The sequence below is a fragment of the Myotis nattereri genome (assembly GCF_964212035.1).
Source record: "Myotis nattereri genome assembly, chromosome: 2".
Taxonomy (NCBI): Eukaryota; Metazoa; Chordata; class Mammalia; order Chiroptera; family Vespertilionidae; genus Myotis; species Myotis nattereri.
The window spans coordinates 215,663,822-215,685,764 of record NC_138076.1 but is presented as its reverse complement, the minus strand read 5'-3'; the positions used below and the strand labels follow the sequence as shown (position 1 = coordinate 215,685,764).

Sequence of the window (21,943 nt, the reverse complement as noted above, 5' to 3'; positions counted from 1 at the left end):
CAGCCTGTGGAGAGACCTGGGGGCGTGGCTGGCTTCGGATCCCAGCATTGCTCAGCATGGAGCTTCCGCAGGCCCTGGGCAGGCAGGGGCAGCCTCTCACGGTTGGGGGGGTTCTCACCCCTTGGGATAGTCTTCTGCCCTTGCCCGCCCGCCCGCCCCAGCCCGTTGGCAGAGCCTCAGGAGGAAGTGCCTGGGGCTCCCTCGCTGGGGCCAATGCTCTGCTGCTTTTAAGAAGATGCTTTTCATGCTCAGCGCCCCGGGGGGGGGGGGGGGCAGGGAGAGGGCGTTTCCCCAGGAAGGTTGGTCTGGATCCCAGAACGCCCGTTCCTGGGCACCTGTGCCGCTGGGGGCTCCGTCGGTTGGAGCGTCCTGTTCACCAGCACGTCTGTGGCTTCAGTTTCTGGTCAGGGAACGTCCCAGATGGCGGGTTTGATCCCCCGTCGGGCGTGTCCCGTGGCTGTTTCTCACTCCCTCTCTTTCTAAAAATCTATAAAAACATATCCTTGGGTGAGATTTTTTTTTTTTTAAAGAACCGCCCGACAGAGCTGCCCCTGGGGTGCCGTGCCTGCTCACCCCAGCCCTGCGCCCGCCCAGCCCCTGCCTCCTGCGCAGGCCCCGGCCTGTCCTGGGGGCCCCTTTCCGGCTCAGTGTCTGCTCCGGCTCCACTTCCCTCCTGGAAGCCGCAGGCTGCTTTGCATGGGCCCCGGGCCCCCTCCTCTCAGACCTGAACCCGGGAGGAGTGTGACTCAGCCAGGCTGTTGGCAGAGGGCAGCTGGCACATGTTCCTGGGGAACCGTGGCTGGCTGGGGACTGCCCTGGCCCCAAGGCCAGGTGCCTGGGGAGCCCCCCCTCCCCATTCTCCCCACGGGGCCTGAGAGGCCTGCAAGGAGGGGGCTCGGCCCAGGTCCACCCCACTCCCTGAGGAGGGGCCAGAGGCCTGGGGCCCGGAGCCAGGGCCGGCCCACGGATGAACAGAGACCTGGGTTCCTGGAGGCGCCCAGTCCCACCTGCCTGCTGGCCTCACCGCCTGGGTGCCTGAGAAACCGAAAATCCTTGGGAAGCAGCAGGGTCTGCCCCTGGGGCGAGGGCGGGGGGCCTCACGGAGGGCTGCCCTCTGCATGGCCACCGGCCACCACACCCTCACCCAACAGGGTCCCAGGTGGGCTGTGCCAATGAAGAGCTGAGCCTGCCCACCAGGTGGACGGCTGCCCCAGTGGCCAGTGCACCCCAGGCGGCCAGCGGGCAGCACGGCGTCTGCGGGGGTCGGGGGCTGGGCCAGTCCTCAGCCTGTGCTGAACCTCGGGCCTTGGCACCCGTCTCCCTTAGGGGCCCCTCCGGCCGCTGACCTGCCTGGGCTCCGGATCCTGACCCAGTACGCTGGCGGGGGACGGGCAGCTGCCCGCCGGCATGTCCTGGCATCCGGCCCACATCGTGCCCACAGCCCACGCCGCCCAGGCCCAGGGGGCGGGACCCCGGCTCCAGGGTCTGCGCTCAGCACGCCAGGCACCAGTGGGAGGAGCGGCTCACCTGGGGTCCCGTCCGCAGGAGGCCGGGGGGGGGGGTGGGGGGCGACTGGGGAAGGCGGCCCTTTCCGGCCGGTGGGAGGGCCCAGGGTAGGGTCTGCAGGCGGCCTCCGCCCTGAGGGACAGTCAGAGACACGGTGGGCGTGGCTGGCCTGCTGCTAGGACGATGTCCAGCCGGCTCTGGTGGTGGCAGGGCTGTGGGCTCTGGACGCGTGAATGGTCCATGGTTCCCTCCAGGGAGCCCTCTGCCGGCCACCGGCCACCGCGGGTGCCCCCGCCACAGCCTCAGGGGGAGGCAGGCAGGGGCAGGGGGGCAGGCGAGCAGGCCCGGGAGCCTCCCAAACCCACCACTTCACCCAGAGACACAGCCCGGGCCTGCCCTCGAGGGCCCGGAGCGGAGGTCGAGGTGTTCTGAGCGCGGGAGCAGCGGTTGGCGTCTGCCTGGGAGCAGGTGGTGGGAGCCAGTGAAGGTGGGGGCAGGTGGGAGGTGGGGGCAGGTGGGAGGTGGGGGCAGGTGGGTGGTGGGGGCAGGTGGGAGGTGTGGGCAGGTGGGAGGTGGGGGCAGGTGGGAGGTGGGGGCAGGTGTGAGGTGGGGGCAGGTGTGAGGTGGGGGCAGGTGGGAGGTGGGGGCAGGTGGGAGGTGGGGGCAGGTGGGTGGTGGGGGCAGGTGGGAGGTGGGGGCAGGTGGGAGGTGTGGGCAGGTGGGAGGTGGGGGCAGGTGGGAGGTGTGGGCAGGTGGGAGGTGGGGGCAGGTGGGAGGTGGGGGCAGGTGTGAGGTGGGGGCAGGTGTGAGGTGGGGGCAGGTGTGAGGTGGGGGCAGGTGTGAGGTGGGGCAGGTGGGAGGTGTGGGCAGGTGGGAGGTGGGGGCAGGTGGGAGGTGGGGGCAGGTGGGAGGTGGGGCAGGTGGGAGGTGGGGGCAGGTGGGAGGTGGGGGCAGGTGGGAGGTGGGGCAGGTGGGAGGTGTGGGCAGGTGGGAGGTGTGGGCAGGTGGGAGGTGGGGGCAGGTGGGAGGTGGGGGCAGGTGGGAGGTGGGGCAGGTGTGAGGTGGGGGCAGGTGTGAGGTGGGGCAGGTGGGAGGTGGGGGCAGGTGGGAGGTGGGGGCAGGTGGGTGGTGGGGGCAGGTGGGAGGTGGGGGCAGGTGGGAGGTGGGGGCAGGTGGGAGGTGTGGGCAGGTGGGAGGTGGGGGCAGGTGGGAGGTGGGGGCAGGTGGGAGGTGGGGGCAGGTGTGAGGTGGGGGCAGGTGTGAGGTGGGGGCAGGTGTGAGGTGGGGCAGGTGGGAGGTGGGGGCAGGTGGGAGGTGGGGGCAGGTGGGAGGTGGGGGCAGGTGTGAGGTGGGGCAGGTGTGAGGTGGGGGCAGGTGTGAGGTGGGGGCAGGTGTGAGGTGGGGGCAGGTGTGAGGTGGGGCAGGTGGGAGGTGGGGGCAGGTGGGAGGTGGGGGCAGGTGGGAGGTGGGGGCAGGTGGGAGGTGGGGCAGGTGGGAGGTGGGGGCAGGTGGGAGGTGGGGGCAGGTGGGAGGTGGGGCAGGTGGGAGGTGTGGGCAGGTGGGAGGTGGGGGCAGGTGGGAGGTGGGGGCAGGTGGGAGGTGGGGGCAGGTGGGCGAGGTCTCAAGGCCTCTCTCTCCCCAGGGCTGCAGAGGGACCTGGCCGCGCCACGTCTAGTGCACCTCCGCTCGCTGCCCGTCGAGCCCTGCAGACGCTGCCGTCCGTCCTACGGCGCCCCCTTCCTGCTCGCCCTGCACCCAATGCCAAGGACCAGGACTCCAACGCACCGCCCAGGCCCCGGGGCCTCCGGACGCGGCTCATGTCTTTGGACACCTTCCCCCTGATGAGGAACCTGTATACAGAGCTATTTTAGCAAATTTGTGCAATTTTAACCATGCTATTTCTTTCTTTTTTGTTGTTGTTAATCCTCGCCCAAGGATATTTTTCTGTTTTTCTGTTTGTTTTTGTCTTAGAGAGAGCGGAAGGGGAGAGACAGAGGGACACCTGATTGGCTGCCCCCAGCACGCGCCGACCGGGCCGTGACCGGAATCGAACACGGGACCCTTTATCCCACGGGCCGATGCTCTAGCCACTGAGCCTCACCGGCCAGGGCTGTGCTATTTCTTAGGGAGCCCCCACCCCATCCAGGTGCCGCACCCCACGCCCCACGCCCCTCACCTGCCGAGACCAGCCCGAAGGGCCCCCCCGCCCACGGGCAGGTTGGAATGAGTCCTCCCCTGGAGCCCCAGCTACAGGTCGGGGAGAAGGCAGCCGTCCACTCGTTCTTATCCCGCACAGGTCGCTCTGCTGGCCCAGGCTCTGCACCGCGCTCTCCCCCCCACCCCTACCCCCACCCCCACCCCCCTGGCGCTGAGCAAGGCCAACCCCTCACCTGCCCCTGCATCTGGCCCTCTGTGACCAGGGGTGGGGGCCTGGGACTCTCTCGCGCAGGCTGGGGTGTTCCAGCCCCCCCAGCCCACACAGGATGAGGGGCTGGAGGAGTGGCCAGGGCCAGGCCCTCGCGGGCATTGGGGAGGTCTGGGGCCTGGAGCCTGCAGCCTCAGAGTGATCCCGAGCCAGGCCCCGGGGTTCCGGGAGAGCAGCCAGAGAGCTCAGCAAAGGGGCGCAGCCTTCCCAGCCAGAGGGGCGGTGGGCACCCAGGACTGGGAGAGGAGCCCAGGTCCCTCCCCAGGGAGAGCTGACCCGCAGAGGGAGGAATGGGGGCTGGCGAGGCACCCGATCTCCCACAGCCAACACAGCAGAGCCCCTCCTTGGCCACTATCCACCCCTGCCCCCAGGGGTGCCTGCGAGACGGGGGACCCAGGAGCCATCAGGTGGGGGGTGTCCCAATCCCACAGCCCGCGGTTCACTCCTGGAGAGCCCGGGTACCTGGGAGCCCAGTGACTCAAGCTTCAGGCGTCTGGCAGCCTCGAAAGCCCAGGGCATCTGGCCGCAGGCGCAGCGAGCCCGGACAGGCGGGGCTGGGCTGGGGCTGGGCTGGGGCTGGGGCCGGGGCTGCGGCCGCCCCCTTGGGCTCTATTCCACCAGGAGCCAGCGACGGAGCCGGACGGAGCGGGAGTGGAGCGTCCGGGAGGCAGGAGAGCAGCCACGGGCACCCTGCAGGCTCCCCATCCCAGCGCGCACACGCGGTCCTGCATGGCCATGCTGGCCGGGGGAGCCCTCGCGCTCCTGGCCCTGAGCTGGAGCACCTGCCCCAGCCTGGCGGTGCCCCGGGTCACAGACTGCGGCCCGGCCTGCTCTCAGGTGAGCCTCTCCCCGCCTCAGCCTGGCTCCGTGGGGGGCGCTGGCCGGACTCGCACACGGGGGCGCAGGTGGGGTGCAGGGGCCGCGTGGTGGCGACCGGAGGCTGAGGGGCCCGGGCCGGCGCTGGGAGACTGGCTGGGCGCCCGAGGGGCAGGGGAGCTGCAGCGGAGCCCTGCCTCCCGGGACGGTTAGGGGCGCCTGGAGCCCAGCCCCCACGGCTTCCCGGCTTGGCTGCGGCGGCCGCGATGCTGAGGAGGAAGTGCCTCGGGGACTCGCGCGTCCTGGGCGGGAGGGGCGGGCGGGCGGCTCAGAGGTGTTGTCCCGGGACTTTTCAGGCAGAGCAGGTGACTCAGCCTGGGGGGGGTCCCGGCACATCGGCCTGGGGAGGGTGCCCGCATCCCGGGAGGTGCCCCCGCCGAGGCCACGGCTCAGCAGGGCCAGCCCGGGAGGGTCGCGGAGCTGGGGGCCTGACCAGACACCGCGTGCCGTCCAGGTGCGGGCGCAGCTGTAAAACCCACGGAGAGAGGAGAGCGAGGGGGCGACTGCGGAGGGAAGGAGAAGGGCCGGCGGGTGGCCGGGCGAGGCTCTGGGTGCCTCTCTGCGGGGCTGGGCCCGGGGGACACTGGGGGTGCCCTGGCCTCCGTCAGGAGAGGCGGCTCCGAGAAGCCTGGGACTGTGTCCAGCAGAAGCCGGGACCCTGGGGAGGGACAAGGGGGCTGAGGGGCTGGAGGGCGGGCAAGGGCCAGGCTGGGCCTCGGAGGGGCAGGGACCCTGGGGCTGGGGTGGTGCCTCCGGCTGTGAGGAAACAGGAGGTTCAGGTGGGGAGATGAGGGCAGGAGGGTTCTGGGTGCCCCGTGCAGGGGGAGGGTCCCGGGGGCAGGAGGGTCCCGGGGGCAGGAGGGTCCCGGGGGCAGGAGGTCCCGGGGGCAGGAGGTCCCGGGGGCAGGAGGGTCCCAGGGGCAGGAGGTCCCGGGGGCAGGAGGTCCCGGGGGCAGGGCTGGGAGGACCAGGACAGACGGCAGGGCAAGTGCTCCCCATGGGGAGAAGGGAGGGAGGCCTCGGGGTGCCTGGGCCTCAGGGGCCCCCACCCCACTGGCTGGTGCTGTCCTACAGGTGAGCCCAGGACGCTGGGCCCTTCCTCTGGCTGATGGACTCGGGCTGGTGGGGGCAGCACAGGGTCCCTCCCCACAGACACCCCCCCGCCCCCACCATCGGCCGTGGGCCGGGAAGCCCCGGGAAGCCCAGTGGAAAACCCCAGCGGCCCTCCCCGCGCCAGACGCCAGGGACGCGGGGTTCCGGGGAGGCACAGGCCACAGGCGCGCTCTGCCGCGGGCCCACGTCCTGTGTCCCTGAGGGCACATCCACCTGTGCCCTCCCCGCCCTGCTCAGTCCCACCTGCTCAGGGTGCCAGGCGGGCGGGGCTCCCACTTTCACTCTCGTGCCCCACGGGTGCCACCAGCAGGGAGCCCAGGTCTTCATCTGGACCCCCGCCCCCGCCCCAGCTTCCTGGGGTCACTGGCCACTTCTTTCTGGGGAAGGGGCAGAGGCCACCACTGCTGTCGCTTCGGGCTGCCCCTGGTGTCCCTGTGGGTCACGGTCTTGCCCTCCGGCGCCCAGGGCAGCCCCCACCCTGCTGCGTGGGCACGAAGCCTGGGCAAGGGGCCCTGAAGGTCCAAGGGGGCCAGGCCACACCGCTGACTGAGTGGCCACTGCACACGGGCCCTCGGGCTCGGCTTCGCGGGGCCGTGTCCCCAGGTACTTGGAGGAGGAACCAGGGACTGGGGCACCCCCTACCTCCCGGGACTGCGACTGCGGGGCCCAGGGCCTCCCCTGCCCCCCCGCCCCCAGGCGGGTTCAGGAGGTGGGACAGGACATCGAGCTGACCTCTCACCCTCTCTCTGTTTTGTCTCCAGGGCTTCGTCTGCAGGAGTCATGTGACCCGTGAGTACCTCTGGGTGAGGGGGACGGGGACGGGCTGCCCACCCAGCCACCAGGGTCACCTTGTCCCCCTGGGCCAGGTCTGCCACAGCCGGATCGCCCCATCCCTGGCCTGGGGCAAAAGGGCTCCCTGAGTGTGAGGCCACACCTCCCACCCCGGCCAGCAACGAATAGAAACCCCACTTACCAGAGCCTCAGTCTCTGTAAACACTGCTTCTATTTGCTAAAGGGACATAAGTGGTGTCGACTATTATATTAGGAAGAAAGTCAAAATAAATGTCACTCCAGCCCTGGCCGGTGGGTGCTCAGTTGGGCCCGTCCACCAAAAGGTTGCAGGTTCGATTCCCGGTCGGGCACATGCAGGAGGCAACCAATCTCATGGATGTTTCTTTCTCTCCCGTCTTCTCTCTAAAAATCAATAAAAACATATCCTCAGAGGAGGATTAAAAATGTTTTAAAAATACATTTTACTACAAAGCCCCTGTATAGACATAAACGTGATTTACATTAAGAAAACATTGTTTAGACATTTTTGTAGGCACATATAATAGGATAAGCAGATAAAAATATTTTATAGAAATAAAATTACCTTATGCCACTTAAAATAAGTATTTTATTTAATTTGAGTTTAATAGGAAACAATCTAAAGAAATGTCTAGTGCAGTCTTTTTAATATATATATATTATTGATTTCAGAGAGGAAGGGAGAAGGAAAGAGAGATAGAAACATCAATGATGAGAGAGAATCATTGATTGGCCGCCTCCTGCACGCCCCCCACTGGGGGTTGAGCCCGCAACCCAGGCCTGTGCCCTGACCGGGAATCAAACCTGGGACCCTTCAGTCTGCAGGCCGACGCTCTATCCACTGAGCCAGACAGGCCAGGGCGTGGTGCAGTCTTCAGGTTCCTCTACTGGTACACACAGTGTCCTGCCATCTGCAGACAGTGAGCGTGTCACTTCCTCCTTTCCAATGTGGATGCCTTTTATTTCTTCTTTTCATCTGGCTGCTGTGGCTAGGACTTCCAGTACTGAGCTGAATAAGAGTGATTTTACCAAAAAACTACTAGAAAAGATCAATGAATTCAGTGGAGTAGCAGGAAACTGTGCAAAGTAAACACCCAGATATCTGTTGCATTTGTATGTACTGACAGTAAACTATCAGAAAGGGAAGCTAAGAGAACAATCCCATTTACAATTTCATCCAAAAAAGGACACATGGGAATAAATTTAACCAAGGGTGTCAAAGGCCTGTCCTCGGAAAATTATAAGACATTAAATTAATGAAAGAATTCGAAGAAGTTACAAATAAGTGGAAGCATATACCATGTCTGCGGACAGGAAGCCCTAACGTCACGAAGCTGTCCACACTACCCAGAGCCATTCCTGTCGGGAGACCACGGCGTGCTCACAGGACGAGGACAGACGCCACTACAATGTGTATGGAACCACACAAGACCCTCAAGGGCCACAGCCATTTTGAGGGAAAAAGAGCAAAGTTGGAGGAATCACGCTACCTGACGTCAAACTGGACCACAGGCCAGAGCGACCACAACAGCACGGGCTGCTCGGTAAAAAGATGGCGAATGCGGCTGCGTCCCGGGTTTCTGGGCTGCTGGGTCGGTTGCAGCCCCAGCTGGCAAGGCCCATGTCGAGTGGCGCCCTGGGCGAGGAGGGCTCCGCTCGCCTGTGGAAGGCCCTCACCTACTTCGGGCGCTGCCCGGGGCGGGCGTGAGCATGCTGCACATCAGCTGCCGAGTTCGTCGCCCACCCCACCTCCGCCCAGGACCCAGCCCTGCCCCCGGGAGATGGCACCAAACTCTATTCCATAATCCTCATCTGAACCCGCTGCCCACCGGCTATGAAGACGAATAAACAGAACCTGGACCACTGCCCAGTGGGCCCACGGCACTGGTTTGGGCCATACTCTGCACATGGGCCAGAAAAGTGTACGGGACCTTAAGCTGACTTCTGTCCTAACGTAAAACGATGACTATAGAGCACACGGATCTTCCGTCTCTTTGCTTATGGCAGGAAATGGCTTAAATAAATAACAGGTTGGTCATGAGAAACAAACAAACAGCATGGCACTGACATAAAAACAGACACACAGGTCGGTGGGACGGAATGGAGAGCCCAGAAATAAACCCGCACCTTTATGGTCAGTATCAGACAAAGGAGGCACGAACACACAGGGTAAAAACCGTCTAGTCAACCAATGGTGCTGGGAAATTGGACAAATCACATGCCAAAAAAAGGAAACGAGACCCCCTTCCCAACCACACCCAAGAGCAAACTCACGCTGGATTAAAGACTTCAGTGTAAGATCAAAACTGAAAAACCCTCGAAGAAACGGGCAGTAAGATCTCGGCCATTTCTGGGAGCTATGCTTTTCCTGAGTGTCACTTCGGACGAGGGAAACCATGAAAAAATAAACAAACGGCCGGTCAGTGGGTGCCAGCGCCCTCGGGTGGCTCTGCTCCTGGACCCCCCAACGGAGGGCAGAGCCACCACCTTCCACGGTCCCAGCTGCTCCAGGGACAGCGGAGCCTGGAGCGACCTCGAGGCTGAGCAGAACAAGGGCAACAGAGGCCGTGCCCCCACTGGTGTGGCTCAGTGGGCAGAGCGTCAGGGCACAGGCCTGGGTGGCGGGCTCGAACCCCAGTGTGGGGCGTGCAGGAGGCAGCTGATCCATGATTCTCTCTCATCACTGATGTTTCTCTCTCTCTCTCCCTCTTCCTCTCTGAAATCAATACAAATATTTTTTTTAAATAATAAATGGAAAAACCCAGAAATAAACAATTCATACGTTAAAATAAATAAATAAAATGACATGAATGACACGTGAAAAAAGGGTAAAGGTTACCAATAGGCAAAGACGTCCCCAAACGATGCTCTCTTAGGGAGAAACCTCCGCCACAAACTCTGACAGCCACTGTCCAAGATTTAAAATGTTTCCTTTAAACTAGATATCGAGAGGGCGCACCACACCCCCAAGAATGTCGGTCCCAAACACCCAACACCAAAACCTCTTCTGGCGAAGTCACTGGGTTTTAAAGAGAGAAGCGTCTTCGGGGCATCGAGGCAAAGGGTCTGCAGCTCACAGGTGGACAGAGAAGCAGATTGTGTCGGACTTTCCAACGGCACCATTTGACGCTGGAAAAAAGGGACCGCAGCCTGGCCGGTGCTTGCTCAGTGGTTAGCGCATCCGCCCGCAGACCGGAGATTCCCGGTCACGGCACGTACCTGTGTAGCCGATCGACCCCCGTTCGTGCAGAAGGCAGCCACCTGATGTGTCTCTCTCATCGATGGTTTCTCTCTCTTTCTCTCTCCCTCCCTCCCTCCATTCCACTCTCTCTAAAAATCATTGGGGAAAAAATATATCCTCCAACGAGGATTAACAAAAAAAGAAAGAGAAGGAACCAAGGGGCAGCGAAGCTACAACGCACAGGAGAGTAGAAGGCCTGTCTGTTTCCTCGGCTCAGCGTCAGCCGGCCCCACTGGCCTGGCCCCACGCCTGCTGCCCACAGACAGCCTGAGCCTCACTCCCCAGGGGACAGGGGACGGGCCCTGGTTGCCCTGGGCAAGGTCCTGAGGGCCCCTCCTGGCTGTGCACCCCAGAGCCCTCCCCCACAGCCTGACCCAGAAGCTTCCCTGGGCGCCAGGGAGCCTGTGGCACTCACCCCCTCCTCCCTTCCCAGGGAGCATCCTGAGCAGCTTCTGCCACCAGCCCCCCGCGTCCATGCCCCGGTCAGTCCTGGGGGCCCTGACCCTCTCCACCGCCATGAAGTGTGACCCCCGCGCCGGCTGCTCCCTGCTGCTGCGTGTGAACACTTCTCTCAGGCTGCACGGTGAGAGGGGACCCCCAGGATGGGGGGCGCCGGGCTCCCCTAACCCCACAGCACTGCGGGGCTGGCTGGGAGCCCCGTAACGGCACGCCCCTCCACAGAGAGCCTGCGGGGCCTGGAGGCCTGCGCCCTGAGCATGGACACGCAGGAGACACACTGTCAGAGCGTGCGCGTCCCCAGGGCCTCGCGCCGGCTGCACGTGGGGCAGCAGGTGAGGCCGGGGTCTTTCCTGGGCCGCCCGCCCAGCCCCAAGCCTTTGCCAAGTAACAGTCCCTGTCCTCTGCCTGCTCCTGTCTGCCCGCCCCTCCCGGCCACCTGGCCACGGCCTGTCCCAGGGCCCTGCCACCGACGCCCAGGGACAAGCAACGCTCCCGCTCTGCTTCCCGATCCTGCTTCCGGCTGTGTCCAGTGGAGCTGGCCTGGCCAGGGAGGGTGGGCAGAGGCCAGAGAGGGTGGGCAGAGGCCAGGGAGGGAGGGCAGAGGCCAGAGAGGGAGGGCAGAGGCCAGAGAGGGTGGGCAGAGGCCAGGGAGGGAGGGCAGAGGCCAGGGAGGGTGGGCAGAGGCCAGGGAGGGAGGGCAGAAGCCAGGGAGGGTGGGCAGAGGCCAGGGAGGGTGGGCAGAGGCCAGGGAGGGAGGGCAGAGGCCAGAGAGGGAGGGCAGAAGCCAGGGAGGGTGGGCAGAGGCCAGGGGGGGTGGGCAGAGGCCCAGGTCACACCTCTATCTGCCCAGTTCCAGGTGCACTTCGGCTGCTTTGAGGTCAGCGCAGCCCAGAGCATCCACGTCACCCTGAGAACTGTCCCCCACTTCTGTGGGGTGCAGCTGGAACAGCAGTACCACGTGGAAGGTGGGAGCCCAGGGGGCCGGCCTCTGGGGACGGATGGAGGGGGAGACTCACCCAGGGCGGCAGGGCCCATCCGGCCGGTCATCTGGCGCATTTGGGGCCCGGCCTCTCTGGAGAGGCCCAGCTGGGGGGTGGCCTGGGAAGGGCAGGCTGAGCCCCTTTGCCTCTGTCACCTGCAGACTGTGGAGACGAGGACGTGGGGAGGAACCTGCCCGGCTGCCTGGGTGAGCCCCCTCCTCCCGGGGACCACAGCCTCATGGGGGACCCCTCAGGTGGCCGCACCACCGCCCTCCGCCGGGGCCTTCTCCCCCCACTTCCGCAATCAAGATGGGTCCTGGGGGAGCGACTCCCAAACGCCGGGGTCTGGCAGGGGCCCCACCCCAAGCTCTCAGGACAGGAGGAACCCTGTGTCTGGTGCTCTGGTCCCAGTGTGACCCCCTTCACCCCCCACAGCCCGGAAGCTGTCCTACGGGGTGGATCGCAGTCGCAAGGTCATCCTGGTGCAGCTGCCCGAGGCCCCTGGGGGCACCGACTACTACGTGCGGCTCTGCCTCAGGTGGTTCACCTGCGAGGACGTGGGCGCCCTGGTGCAGGTGAGCCCCAGGCCCAAGCCTCCCACACAAAGGGAGGCCCGGACCACGCCCACTCAGCCCAAGCCCCGCCCCGATGCAAGCCCCGCCCCTTCTGCTCACAGCCCCCTGGGCCCACCCACCTCAGACCCCGCCCCGCCCACAGAGGCCCCGCCCCACGCCCAGTCGCTGTCCCGCCCACAGAGGCCCCGCCCCACGCCAAGTCGCTGTCCCGCCCACAGAGGCCCCGCCCCACGCCAAGTCGCTGTCCCGCCCACCCAGGCCCCGCCCCACGCCCAGTCGCTGACTCGCCCACAGAGGCCCCGCCCCACGCCCAGTCGCTGACCCGCCCACAGAGGCCCCGCCCACCCAGGCCCCGCCCCTCAGCCCTGGGCTGGGCTGGGTCCCCTGCAGGTGGCGGCCAACAGCGTTCCCGGGGTGGTCTCCCTGCCCTACAGCCGGGAGCTGCCGTGCCTGTGCCTGGAGGTCAGTGGGGGGCGGCCTGGGCTGCCGGGGGTGGGGGGGGTGGGGGGGGCCGGCCCGCGCTGACCCCGCCTCTCCACAGAGCTGGGCCGCGACCCCTGATGCCGTGCGGACCCAGACCTGCCCCTTCGAAGACGGCGAGTGCCCTGGGGGGGGCGGGGGGCAGAGGGGCGAGTGCCCTGGGTGGGATGGGGGGCAGAGGGGCGGGAGAGGGGCGAGTGCCCTGGGGGGGATGGGGGGGCGGGGGGGCAGAGGGGCGGGGGGGAGTGTCCAGCCGGGGGCCGCCCCGTCCAGGTGGGAGGGCGGAGGCCGTGGGGACACTGCGCACGTCCAGGCACCGCCGGCGGCGGACCCACGGGAGAGCCGCGCCTGCCGGTCTGGCCGGCCCTGTCCCGCGGGGGTAGGTCGTGGCCACGGCCGCTGACCTGGGCGGGCCCTGCAGACGCGGCGGCGGCGGAGGCGCTGTGGGAGGCCGTCCGCTACCACCCGGCCAGCCAGGCGCTGAGCTGGGAGCCCGCCTGTCCGCTGAGCGGCCTCGTGAGCCTGTGCTGGTGCCCGGAGCCAGGGCCCGCCTGCCTCGAGCTGCAGCACTCCCGGCGGCCCGCCCACGGCAGGGTGAGTGCGGGGGGGGGGGGGGAGTGCCCACGGGGGAGGGGGCGGGGGGAGTGCGGGGGGGGCGGGGGGAGTGCCCACGGGGGAGGAGGGAGTACCCACGGGGGGAGGGGGTAAGGGGGAGGGGGGAGTTCCCACGGGGGGAGGGGGTAAGGGGGGAGGGGGAGTGCCCGGGGGGAGGAGGAGTGCCCACGGCCCCTGACCGCCCCGCAGGTGCAGTTCTCTCTGGTGGACACGCAGCCGCAGCTCTGCCTCAAGGTGAGTGGGCTGGGCCGCAGGTTCCAGCTTTGGGGCCGGCCGGGAGCCCTACAACCCGAGAGCCTGGCTCAGCCTGGGCCACTCCCCCTGCCACCCCTCTGCCCCCTCCCGTCGGACGGTGGCGGAGCTAAGGGCTGGGGAGCCCGGCCCCAGGGCTGTGCGGACAGACGCCCCAGCCGCACACCGCCAGGCGGCACCCCCCCCAGCCCGCCCTCGCCCCAGCGGCACCCCCCCCCCCAGCGGCACCCCCCCCAGCCCGCCCTCGCCCCAGCGGCACCCCCCCCAGCCCGCCTCTCTGCAGTTCTCCACCAGCCTGGGCTTCCACGTGAGGTGCCCCTTCCAGCAGCCGCGCTTCCCAGGTGAGCGGCCTCCAGCTGCGGCCTCTGCCCTGGGAGGCAGCACATCCCCGGGGTGGCCGGGCCGGGCGGGGGAGGGAGGGACGGTGGGGGCTGGGCCTCACCCCTCCACCCACAGCCTGGAAGATGACCATCCGGCCAGCGCCCTCGGGCACCCACCTCCGGGTCGCCTTCTCCTCGCCCAGCCCCGCCCGCTTCCAGGTGTGCCTGAGCCACGGGAGGAAGACCTGGCCCCTGGCCTGCCACCGGGCCCTGCAGGCCACCACCCGCTCTGCAGCCTCGGTGAGCGGTGGGGGCAGCATCCCGGGAGGGCTGACCCCTGACCCCACAGTGTCCTTCCACCCCCTCGCCCTCCAGGCCAGGGGCCGCCTGGGGGAAGTGAGCAGGGGCTGACGCACGCTACACACACACACACACACACACACACACACACACACACACACACGTGCGCGTGCGGGACAGGGACAGGGAGCACCTGGACTGTCCTCACTGCCTGTGACCGCCCCTCCCGCCCAGGATGACGGCACAGTGGACGCTGCCTTCGTGGACATTCCCAGGGACGAGGCCTGTGGGCCGGACACTTGCATCCAGGTGGGGGTGCCCTGCCCAACCCCCCACTCCAGGCCCCCGTTTCCCCCTGGCTGCCCCAGGGCCCCTTCAGCCCCGCAGCCTCTCCAGGCCGCCCCTCGGGCACGGGGGGCGGTGGGGGGGGGGGTGCCGAGCAGGGCTGCGGGCCACACTGACCCAGCTGCCCCCCCACCCCTCGTCTGCAGGGCTGGCGAGCCGACGTGCACTTCTCAGCCCCCCAGCAGCTGTGTGGCATCCCCTGCGGTGAGTGCCCACGCTGGGCTCAGCCGGGGGTACGGGCGGGGGTGGGGGGGTGGGGGAGCCCTGGGGGCGCAGGAGGCCGAGGGCTGCACCCGGCCTCTGTGGGAGCCTGGCCCCTGTCTCCCAGTCGGGATGGGTGTGGGGTGCACCACACAGGAGAGGAGGGCAGGGGGTCACCCACCCCGTCAGGCTAGGCTCTGAGCTCAGGCACAGGCAGGCCAGACAGAAGGGGGGTCCCGGCCTCCTCTTCCGAGTGTCCAGCACCTGACCCGGCTCTGCTTCCTCCTGTCCAGGAGCTGGGGATGTCCCTCAGGCCCAGACTCCCAGGGCCTCGGGCCGGCCCCCCACCTCCTATGAGACCCCACGCTATGCCTGAGGACGCGACAGGCTGGGGATGCCAACACTCCCTCAGCCTCCACCGCCCGCCCCGTCCACCACCACCACCACCCCCCCCCCCGTGTGGGGGAGGGAGAGTGGCCCCTGGCCCCCTCTGGAGGCCCTACACCCCGCGTCCCTGTAAAGGGGCCAGGGCTGGAGGGGAGGGAGGTGGAGGTGGGATGTGGGGCTCCAGGCGCCCCACCCCCACCCCCCGGGGGCTGCAGCTCACACTCACCACGCGTCCCCTGGAGGCCTCTGCCCACCCTTCACCAAAACTGGACAAGAACTGAAGTGCCTGTATTTGTAGACGCCGTGACCTCATGTGTAGGAAACGTTAAAGAATCCCATGAAAGCCTCAGCTCACAGGCAAGCTCAGCAGCCTGGCGGCGGCAAAGCCAGCCAGTCAGGGCGTCTCTGTCCACAGTGAGCAATGCCCGGGGCAGCGGGGGAAGCTGTCACTTGCAGAAGCACCAGAGAGGATAAGGTGCTGAGAAATAAACTTACCCCGGGAGGCGGGAGGCGCTCGGCTGGCGGACGTGGAAGACCATCCCAGGAAGGACGAGGCGTCCGTGCGCAGGGATGGGAAGACAGTTCATCCCCACGTCCGTCAGAAATCCGGAAACAGAGAATCCCCCCCTGAGGTTCAGAGGGAATCGCAAAGGACCCGAAGAGACAGAACAATCCCAGGAAGAACCAAGTTGGGCCCAGCTGGCGACTCAGTGGTTGAGCTTCGACCTATGAAGCAAGAGGTCACAGCTCCATTCCCATCCAGGGCACATGGGGGGCTGCGGCTCGATCCCGGGGGGGGGGGGCGGCAGCCGGTCCATGACGCTCATCATCGATGGCTCTCTCTCCCTCTCCCTTCCTCTCTGACATCAACACAAATATTTTTAAAAATGAAAGAACCAAGTTGGACTCACACCTGAGTTCAACACTCACTACCAAGCTTCAGTGATGGACGGAGGTGGCCCCGGCGTGAGGACAGACACTGGGAGAGGGTGCGAGTCAGAAATGACCCTCATCCGCTTGGTGCGTTGATTCCACACGGAGGACAGGCCAGTTCAGCGAAGAAAGGGCGCTCGCTTCCACAAACAGCACACCCACGGGCAAAAGAAGGACGTTGGGCCCTGATGCTGGTGTCCATCGGGAGATGAGCAGATAGCCCTCGCCCGTGTGGCTCAGTGGGTAGAGCAATGGCCTGTGCGCTGAAGGGTCCCGGGTTCGATTCTGGTCAAGGGTACATATTTCAGTTGCAGGCTCCATCCCGGTCCTGGTCCGGGCTTGTGTGGGAGGCGACCACTCGATGTGTCTCTCTCATCGATGTTTCTGTCTCTCCCCGCTCCCTTCCATTCTCTAAAAATCAATGGAAAAATATCCTCAGGTGAGGATTAGCCCCCCGCCGCCCCAAAAAATGATGCGTGGATAAACAAAATGTGGTCAGACTACAACGGATCGACAACCACCATAGAAAGGAATTAAGGTCTGACGATGCTACAACAGGGGTGAACCCTGCCAGCACGTTGTTCCGTGAAATACGCCAGACGGGCGGCCACAGGGTGTGCGATCCACCTGAGCCTGGACCGGCCAATGGAGAGGGACCTACACCTGAGCCTGGATCGGCCAATGGAGAGGGACCTCCACCTGAGCCTGGACCGGCCAATGGAGAGGGACCTCCACCTGAGCCTGGACCGGCCAATGGAGAGGGACCTACACCTGAGCCTGGACCGGCCAATGGAGAGGGACCGACGGGAGCTGGGCGCGAGGGGGGAGGAGGGGTCTTTGTTCATGGGCATGGAGTTTCGTGTGTGGTGATGACGTTGTGGAAATAGTGGCGATAATTGCGTAACATTGTGAATGTACTTAAATGTCACTGAATTAATCACTAAAAATGGTTAAAGTGGGAATTGTTATCATGTATATTTTGCCACAAGAACAAACATTTTTTTGGGAGAGGACTTGACAGCACCAGTGTCGCTCATAGAGGATCCTAAACGCACCTGTTCTGTTCGCTGGGGTGGCCACTGAGTCCCTGCTTCCCTCAAGCCCAAGGGACGATGAGAAGTCGTCATCCGCTGTGACAAGCAGAGAGCCGCGGCTCGGAACCAGGCGTTTCAGGCAGAATCCCCCCAAGAGACGGAGAGAGGGCGCCATCGTCCTTGTTCACGTTCGAAGAGCCTGCTGGGGACTAAGGAGAAACATTCCCCGTGAATGCTTCCTACGTTTCCAAAAGGTTTGCACACCTGTCAAAGGGACAAGGAATTTACAGGTTTCTAAGGAAAATGTTCTAAGCAAAGGGCGGGGAGGGGTCTGTGTCCACTTGGGCACCAGGGAAAGTTCAAATTTACCCTCAGGACAGCTACAGGCAGAGGGGAGAGCCGTGCAAAGGCCCTGGGGCAGGCAGGTGAGCGGAGGGGGAGGAAGGGGCAGGAGGTGGAGAGGCAGAGGGGGGCCGGAGCCACTGAAGACAAGTGGGCTTTGACCTGGCTGGTGTGGCTCAGCGCATAGAGCCTCCGCCTGCGGACTGAAGGGTCCGGGTTCCATTCTGGTCACGGGCACATCCCCCAGTGGGCGCGCAGGAGGCGGCCCATCCGGGACTCTCTCATCCTTGATGTTTCCCCCTCCCTCTCCCTCCCGCTCTGACGGCAACATACATGAAAACCGGGGCTTTTACCGCCAGCAGCAGGTTGCTTGGAGAGTCACATGACCCCCAGCGGGTGAGAACAGGGTGCAGGTGGAGGGGACACAGGGAGGGCAGAGCACGGGGAAGGCGCTGAGAGAGAGAGGGGGGGGAGAGGGGGGAGGAGAGAGAGAGAGAGAGGCAGCGGCAGCCCTGGAGCGCGGTGGCCGGTGGCGCCACAGGGTTCCCCGGGGGAGAGGGAGGGGGAGGGGGGAGGGGGAGGGGGAGGGGGAGGGGCGGGGGAGGAGCCGGGGCGGCTGCGCACCTGGGAGCTGGGCCTGAGCAGGGAGAAGGGGGAGGGGGGAGGGAGCGAGGGTGGCGCCGGGCAGCGGCCTTTTCCTCCGACACCGACACCGACACCGACACCGACACCGACACCGACACGGAACCGAGCGGAGAGGCCGCCGAGCTGCCTGCGGCGTGAGACCCCGCTGGGCACCGCGGGCACCAGCAGAGGCTGGAGGGGAGGGGGGAGGGGGGAGGGGGAGGGGCGGGGGTCAGGGGGGAGGGGCGGCGAGTGTGCAGGGGGCGGGCGCTGGTCGGCAGGTGCCGGGAGCCCCGGGCGGGAGGAGGAGGCGGCACCCCGTCCCCAGCCGCGCTCTGGGGGGGCCGGACCGAGGGCTGGCGGCGGGAGGGGGGCGGGCGCCTGCGTTCAGCGGCGAAGGACAAAGGCCGGGCGGCGGCGGGGGCTGGTGGCGGCGGAGCGGCCTGGGGGCGGGGGTTTGGGGGGGCCCAGTTTGCAGAGGGACTGACAGGTGCCCGGCGGGCGGAGGGCGGGGGGGGGTCGGCCTGGCCGCCGCCCGAAGGTCTGGGAGGCGCCCCCCCTCGGCGGCCGGCACCTGCCCTGCCGCGCGGAGCTTGGTCGGCGGCGCCAGCGAATCCCGTTCATCGAGGCCTCTTCCCGGTTTGGGAGGTTTGCGGACGGAAACGTGGACGTTGACGTTTCCACGCGCTGGCGACGTCTGGCCAGGGTTCGAGTCCCCGCGGGGCACGGGCTGGGCTGCAGGCTCCTCCCGGGCGGGCGTGTGGCGGCCACTGGGCCGCCCCCCTCCTGTCTCTCTCTTTCGGTCTCTCCCCCCCTCCCATTCTCTCCAAGACATTTAATGGGAAATTAATAACAACGCCCTCTGGCGAGGATGAACGAACACACACACACACACACCCTGTTGAGCCCTGGCCGGTGTGGTCCAGTGGCTAGAGCGTCGGCCTGCGGCGGGGAGGGCCCACCCCCCCTTGGATTCCGGTCAAGGGCGCGGGTCTGGGTTGGCTCCGTCCAACGAGCAGGAGGCAGCCGATCACTGGTTCCCTCTCATCACTGACGCTTCTACCTCTCTCTTCCTCTCTGAAATCAATAAAAATATTTTTTAAAATTTTTTGTTGGACTACGTACTTCCCTCTGGCTCTAGGTTTCTGGTGCGATGTCCAGTCATTTGGATCACTGTTTTTCCACAGGTAATACATCATTTTTCCTGGATTTTCTTTAAGATCGCGCCCCCCCCCCCGCCCCCCTTGTTTCCAGCAGTTTGACGATGGAGGTCTTGGTGGGGAGTCCTTGTGCCTCTCACCAAACTTGGGGAGTTCCCAGCGATTATCTCCCGGTGTTGTTTCCCCTCCTGTCCGGCCCCCAGTGACCAATGCCAGCCCTTCCATCGCTCACATCAGCTTCTGTGGGTACAGCTTCGAGCCATTGGTTTTTCCCTGTCACCCCATCTGCGACTGAATCCATTGGTCAGGGCTCTGTGGGGTCTTCCGTTACTGTATTTTTCCAATTCCAACATTTCCATTGGGTTCTCCTTTATGTCTTTCTCTTTCTTCCTCCTCCTCTTCCTCCTCCTCCTCCTCCTCCTCCTCCTCCTCCTCCTCCTCCTCCTTTCTCCTTTCCTCACCGAAGGATATTTTTCCATTGATTTGGAGAGAGTGGAAGAGAGGGAAAGTCAGAGAGAAACATCGATGTGAGAGAGACACACTGATCGGTTGCCTCTCCTGCATGTGCCCAGACCAGGGGGCCGGGGAGGAGCCTGCAACCGAGGTACATGCCCTTGACCGGGATCGAACCCTGGACCCTTCAGTCTGCAGGCTGATGCTCTATCCACTGAGCCAAACCGGCCAGGGCTATTTTTCCAAATAGTTGACATGCTGACTAGGATCGGAGCCACGCAATACCCAGCGGGGGAGGGGGGTGGGGGAGGGGGGAGCTCAGAAATCCAAAACTTCTCATCTTCTGGGGTCGTTCTCTGGGCGCCTTCCTCTTGGTCATGTCCTGGAACTTTCCAGGTGCCTGGGTTTCCCTTTTTCTCCACCAGAAACCACCCGCGTCTGCACTTGTGACGTCCTCGGGGCCAAGGGCAGGGGAACGCGACGGAACAAAGGCAGCTAGTGAGCGAGCTCGCCAGGGTTCTAGATCCACCATCCACGTGCAGAAAGTCACTGCACTTCTACGTGTTAGCGAGGAACCGCCTACACGTGACACTGAGCAAGTGCCACCCACAGCGTGGAGAGAAGAGACCACCTCAGAACGCGTCACGCGAGGGCGCAGGACTGACACTCGGGCTGCGCAGCACTTCCGGACGATGCTGAAGGGACCTGAATAAATGGAGCCGCTCGACGTCCCGGGACTGGAAGTCGGTATTGTTAGGGTGGCAATTCTCAGACACTCACCAAGTTCAGTAGTAGATTGGATGCAATCCCTATCAACATGTGAACAGCCCTGGCCGGCGTGGCTACGTGGGTAGAGCGTCGGCCTGCGGACTGAAGGGTCCCAGGTTCGACTCCGGTCAAGGGCTCGATCCCCAGGAGGGGGTGTGCAGGGGCATTAGCGAACTATCTGGCCACAAAATGTGTCCGGAAATGCAAAGGACACAGAATAGCCACGACAATTTGGAAAGGAAGGACGTCGGAGAATTTCCAGTTTGGAATGTGAAGTCTCCCTGTGAAGCTGGGCGTGAAGACGTGTGCTGACGTAGGAACTGATCGGAGCCGTGGGGCTGGGCTCAGTCCGAAGTGAACGGCGGACACGGGGCCGCTGGGTCGTTGACAGAGGTGCCACGGCTCCCGGTGTGGCCAGTGGCTCCCGCATGTACAGAGAGGAGCTGGGCCCTTGCCTTCCACCACCCACCGAAACTCAACCTGTATGTGAGAGCCGAGACCACAGGCCTGTGGGAAGGACACATCCAAGACAACCTCTGTGCCCCTGAGGTAGGCCGTGTTCTCAGGCAGGACCACGAAAAGCGCAAACAGGGAGACTGCACTGGAGCAGAAGGGAAAGCCTTGTGCTTGGAACAACAGTAAGAAAATGAAAATGGTGGTAAATGTTCGCAAATCGTGTACAGAAGGGAGGACTTGTATCTAGACTATGTAAAGCACATTTGAAACTCAAAAGTAAGAAAAACATACACTTAAAATTGTTGTGTTGCCGAAACCGGTTTGGCTCAGTGGATAGAGCGTCGGCCTGCGGACTGAGGGGTCCCGGGTTCGATTCCGGTCAGGGGCATGTGCCTGGGTTGCGGGCACATCCCCGGTGGGAGATGTGCAGGAGGCAGCTGATCGATGTTTCTCTCTCATCGATGTTTCTGACTCTCTGTCTCTCTCCCTTCCTCTCTGTAAAAAATCAATAAAATATATTAAAAAAAATTGTGCATATTTTATTTTATTTTTGTATTTATTTAAAATATATTTTTATTGATTTCAGAAAGGAAGGGAGAGGGGGGAGAGAGATAGAAACATCAATGATGAGAGGAAAAACTCATGGATCGACTGCCTCCTGCAGGCCCCACACTGGGGATCAAGCCCGCCACCCGGGCATGTGCCCTTGACCGGAACTGAACCGTGACCTCCTGGTTCATAGGTTGACGCTCAACCACTGGGCTACACTGGCCGGGCAAAAAAAATAAATATGAATTTTAAAATAACAATAACACTACAAACAATCCAAGTAAAGAAAAGTAGGCAAAATATTTTATTAGACATTTAACCAAAGGAGGAGAGGGAGCTGGTATCTTCTTGGGTGAAATGTCTAATGAAATTTGAAAAGATGCTCAGCCCCTTAGTTACCAGGAAAATCCCAATAGCAACCACACGCAGCCCCTCACACCCCCCGGGCGACTGTGGTCGCAGAGACAGACATGACAAGTGGGCACGGATGTGGAGCCACTGGGCCCTCACCCATGACGGGTGGGCATGCGAATCGGAGAGCCCATTTCCTCAAAAATTAAACATAAATTTACCAACGACCGCAATTCCCTTCCTAGCGTCCGCCCAAGAGAACGGAAACACGCATACACACAGGAGGTTCACGCGTGTCCTCGGCAGCCTTGTCCACAGCGGCCGCCATGCGAGTGATGGGTAAGCGAGTGTATCCTCACAATGAACTTCATGGGAGCCAACGGCTGAC

The 21,943-nt window shown here is 64.3% G+C and overlaps 1 protein-coding gene across 1 annotated transcript; it reads left to right on the top strand.

The window, feature by feature from the left end:
* Positions 1–4,666: 4,666 nt before the first annotated feature.
* IL17REL (interleukin 17 receptor E like) lies at positions 4,667–14,874 on the top strand (the record flags this gene model as incomplete). The annotated part of the gene is made up of 16 exons (XM_081084068.1): positions 4,667–4,768; positions 6,682–6,709; positions 10,405–10,554; positions 10,653–10,762; positions 11,281–11,395; positions 11,572–11,664; positions 11,846–11,985; positions 12,376–12,447; positions 12,527–12,581; positions 12,887–13,059; positions 13,270–13,314; positions 13,616–13,673; positions 13,789–13,952; positions 14,187–14,261; positions 14,444–14,501; positions 14,792–14,874. The coding sequence occupies 16 exons, from the start codon at positions 4,667–4,669 to the stop codon at positions 14,872–14,874; spliced, it is 1,521 nt and encodes a 506-aa protein (XP_080940194.1).
* Positions 14,875–21,943: the final 7,069 nt, after the last annotated feature.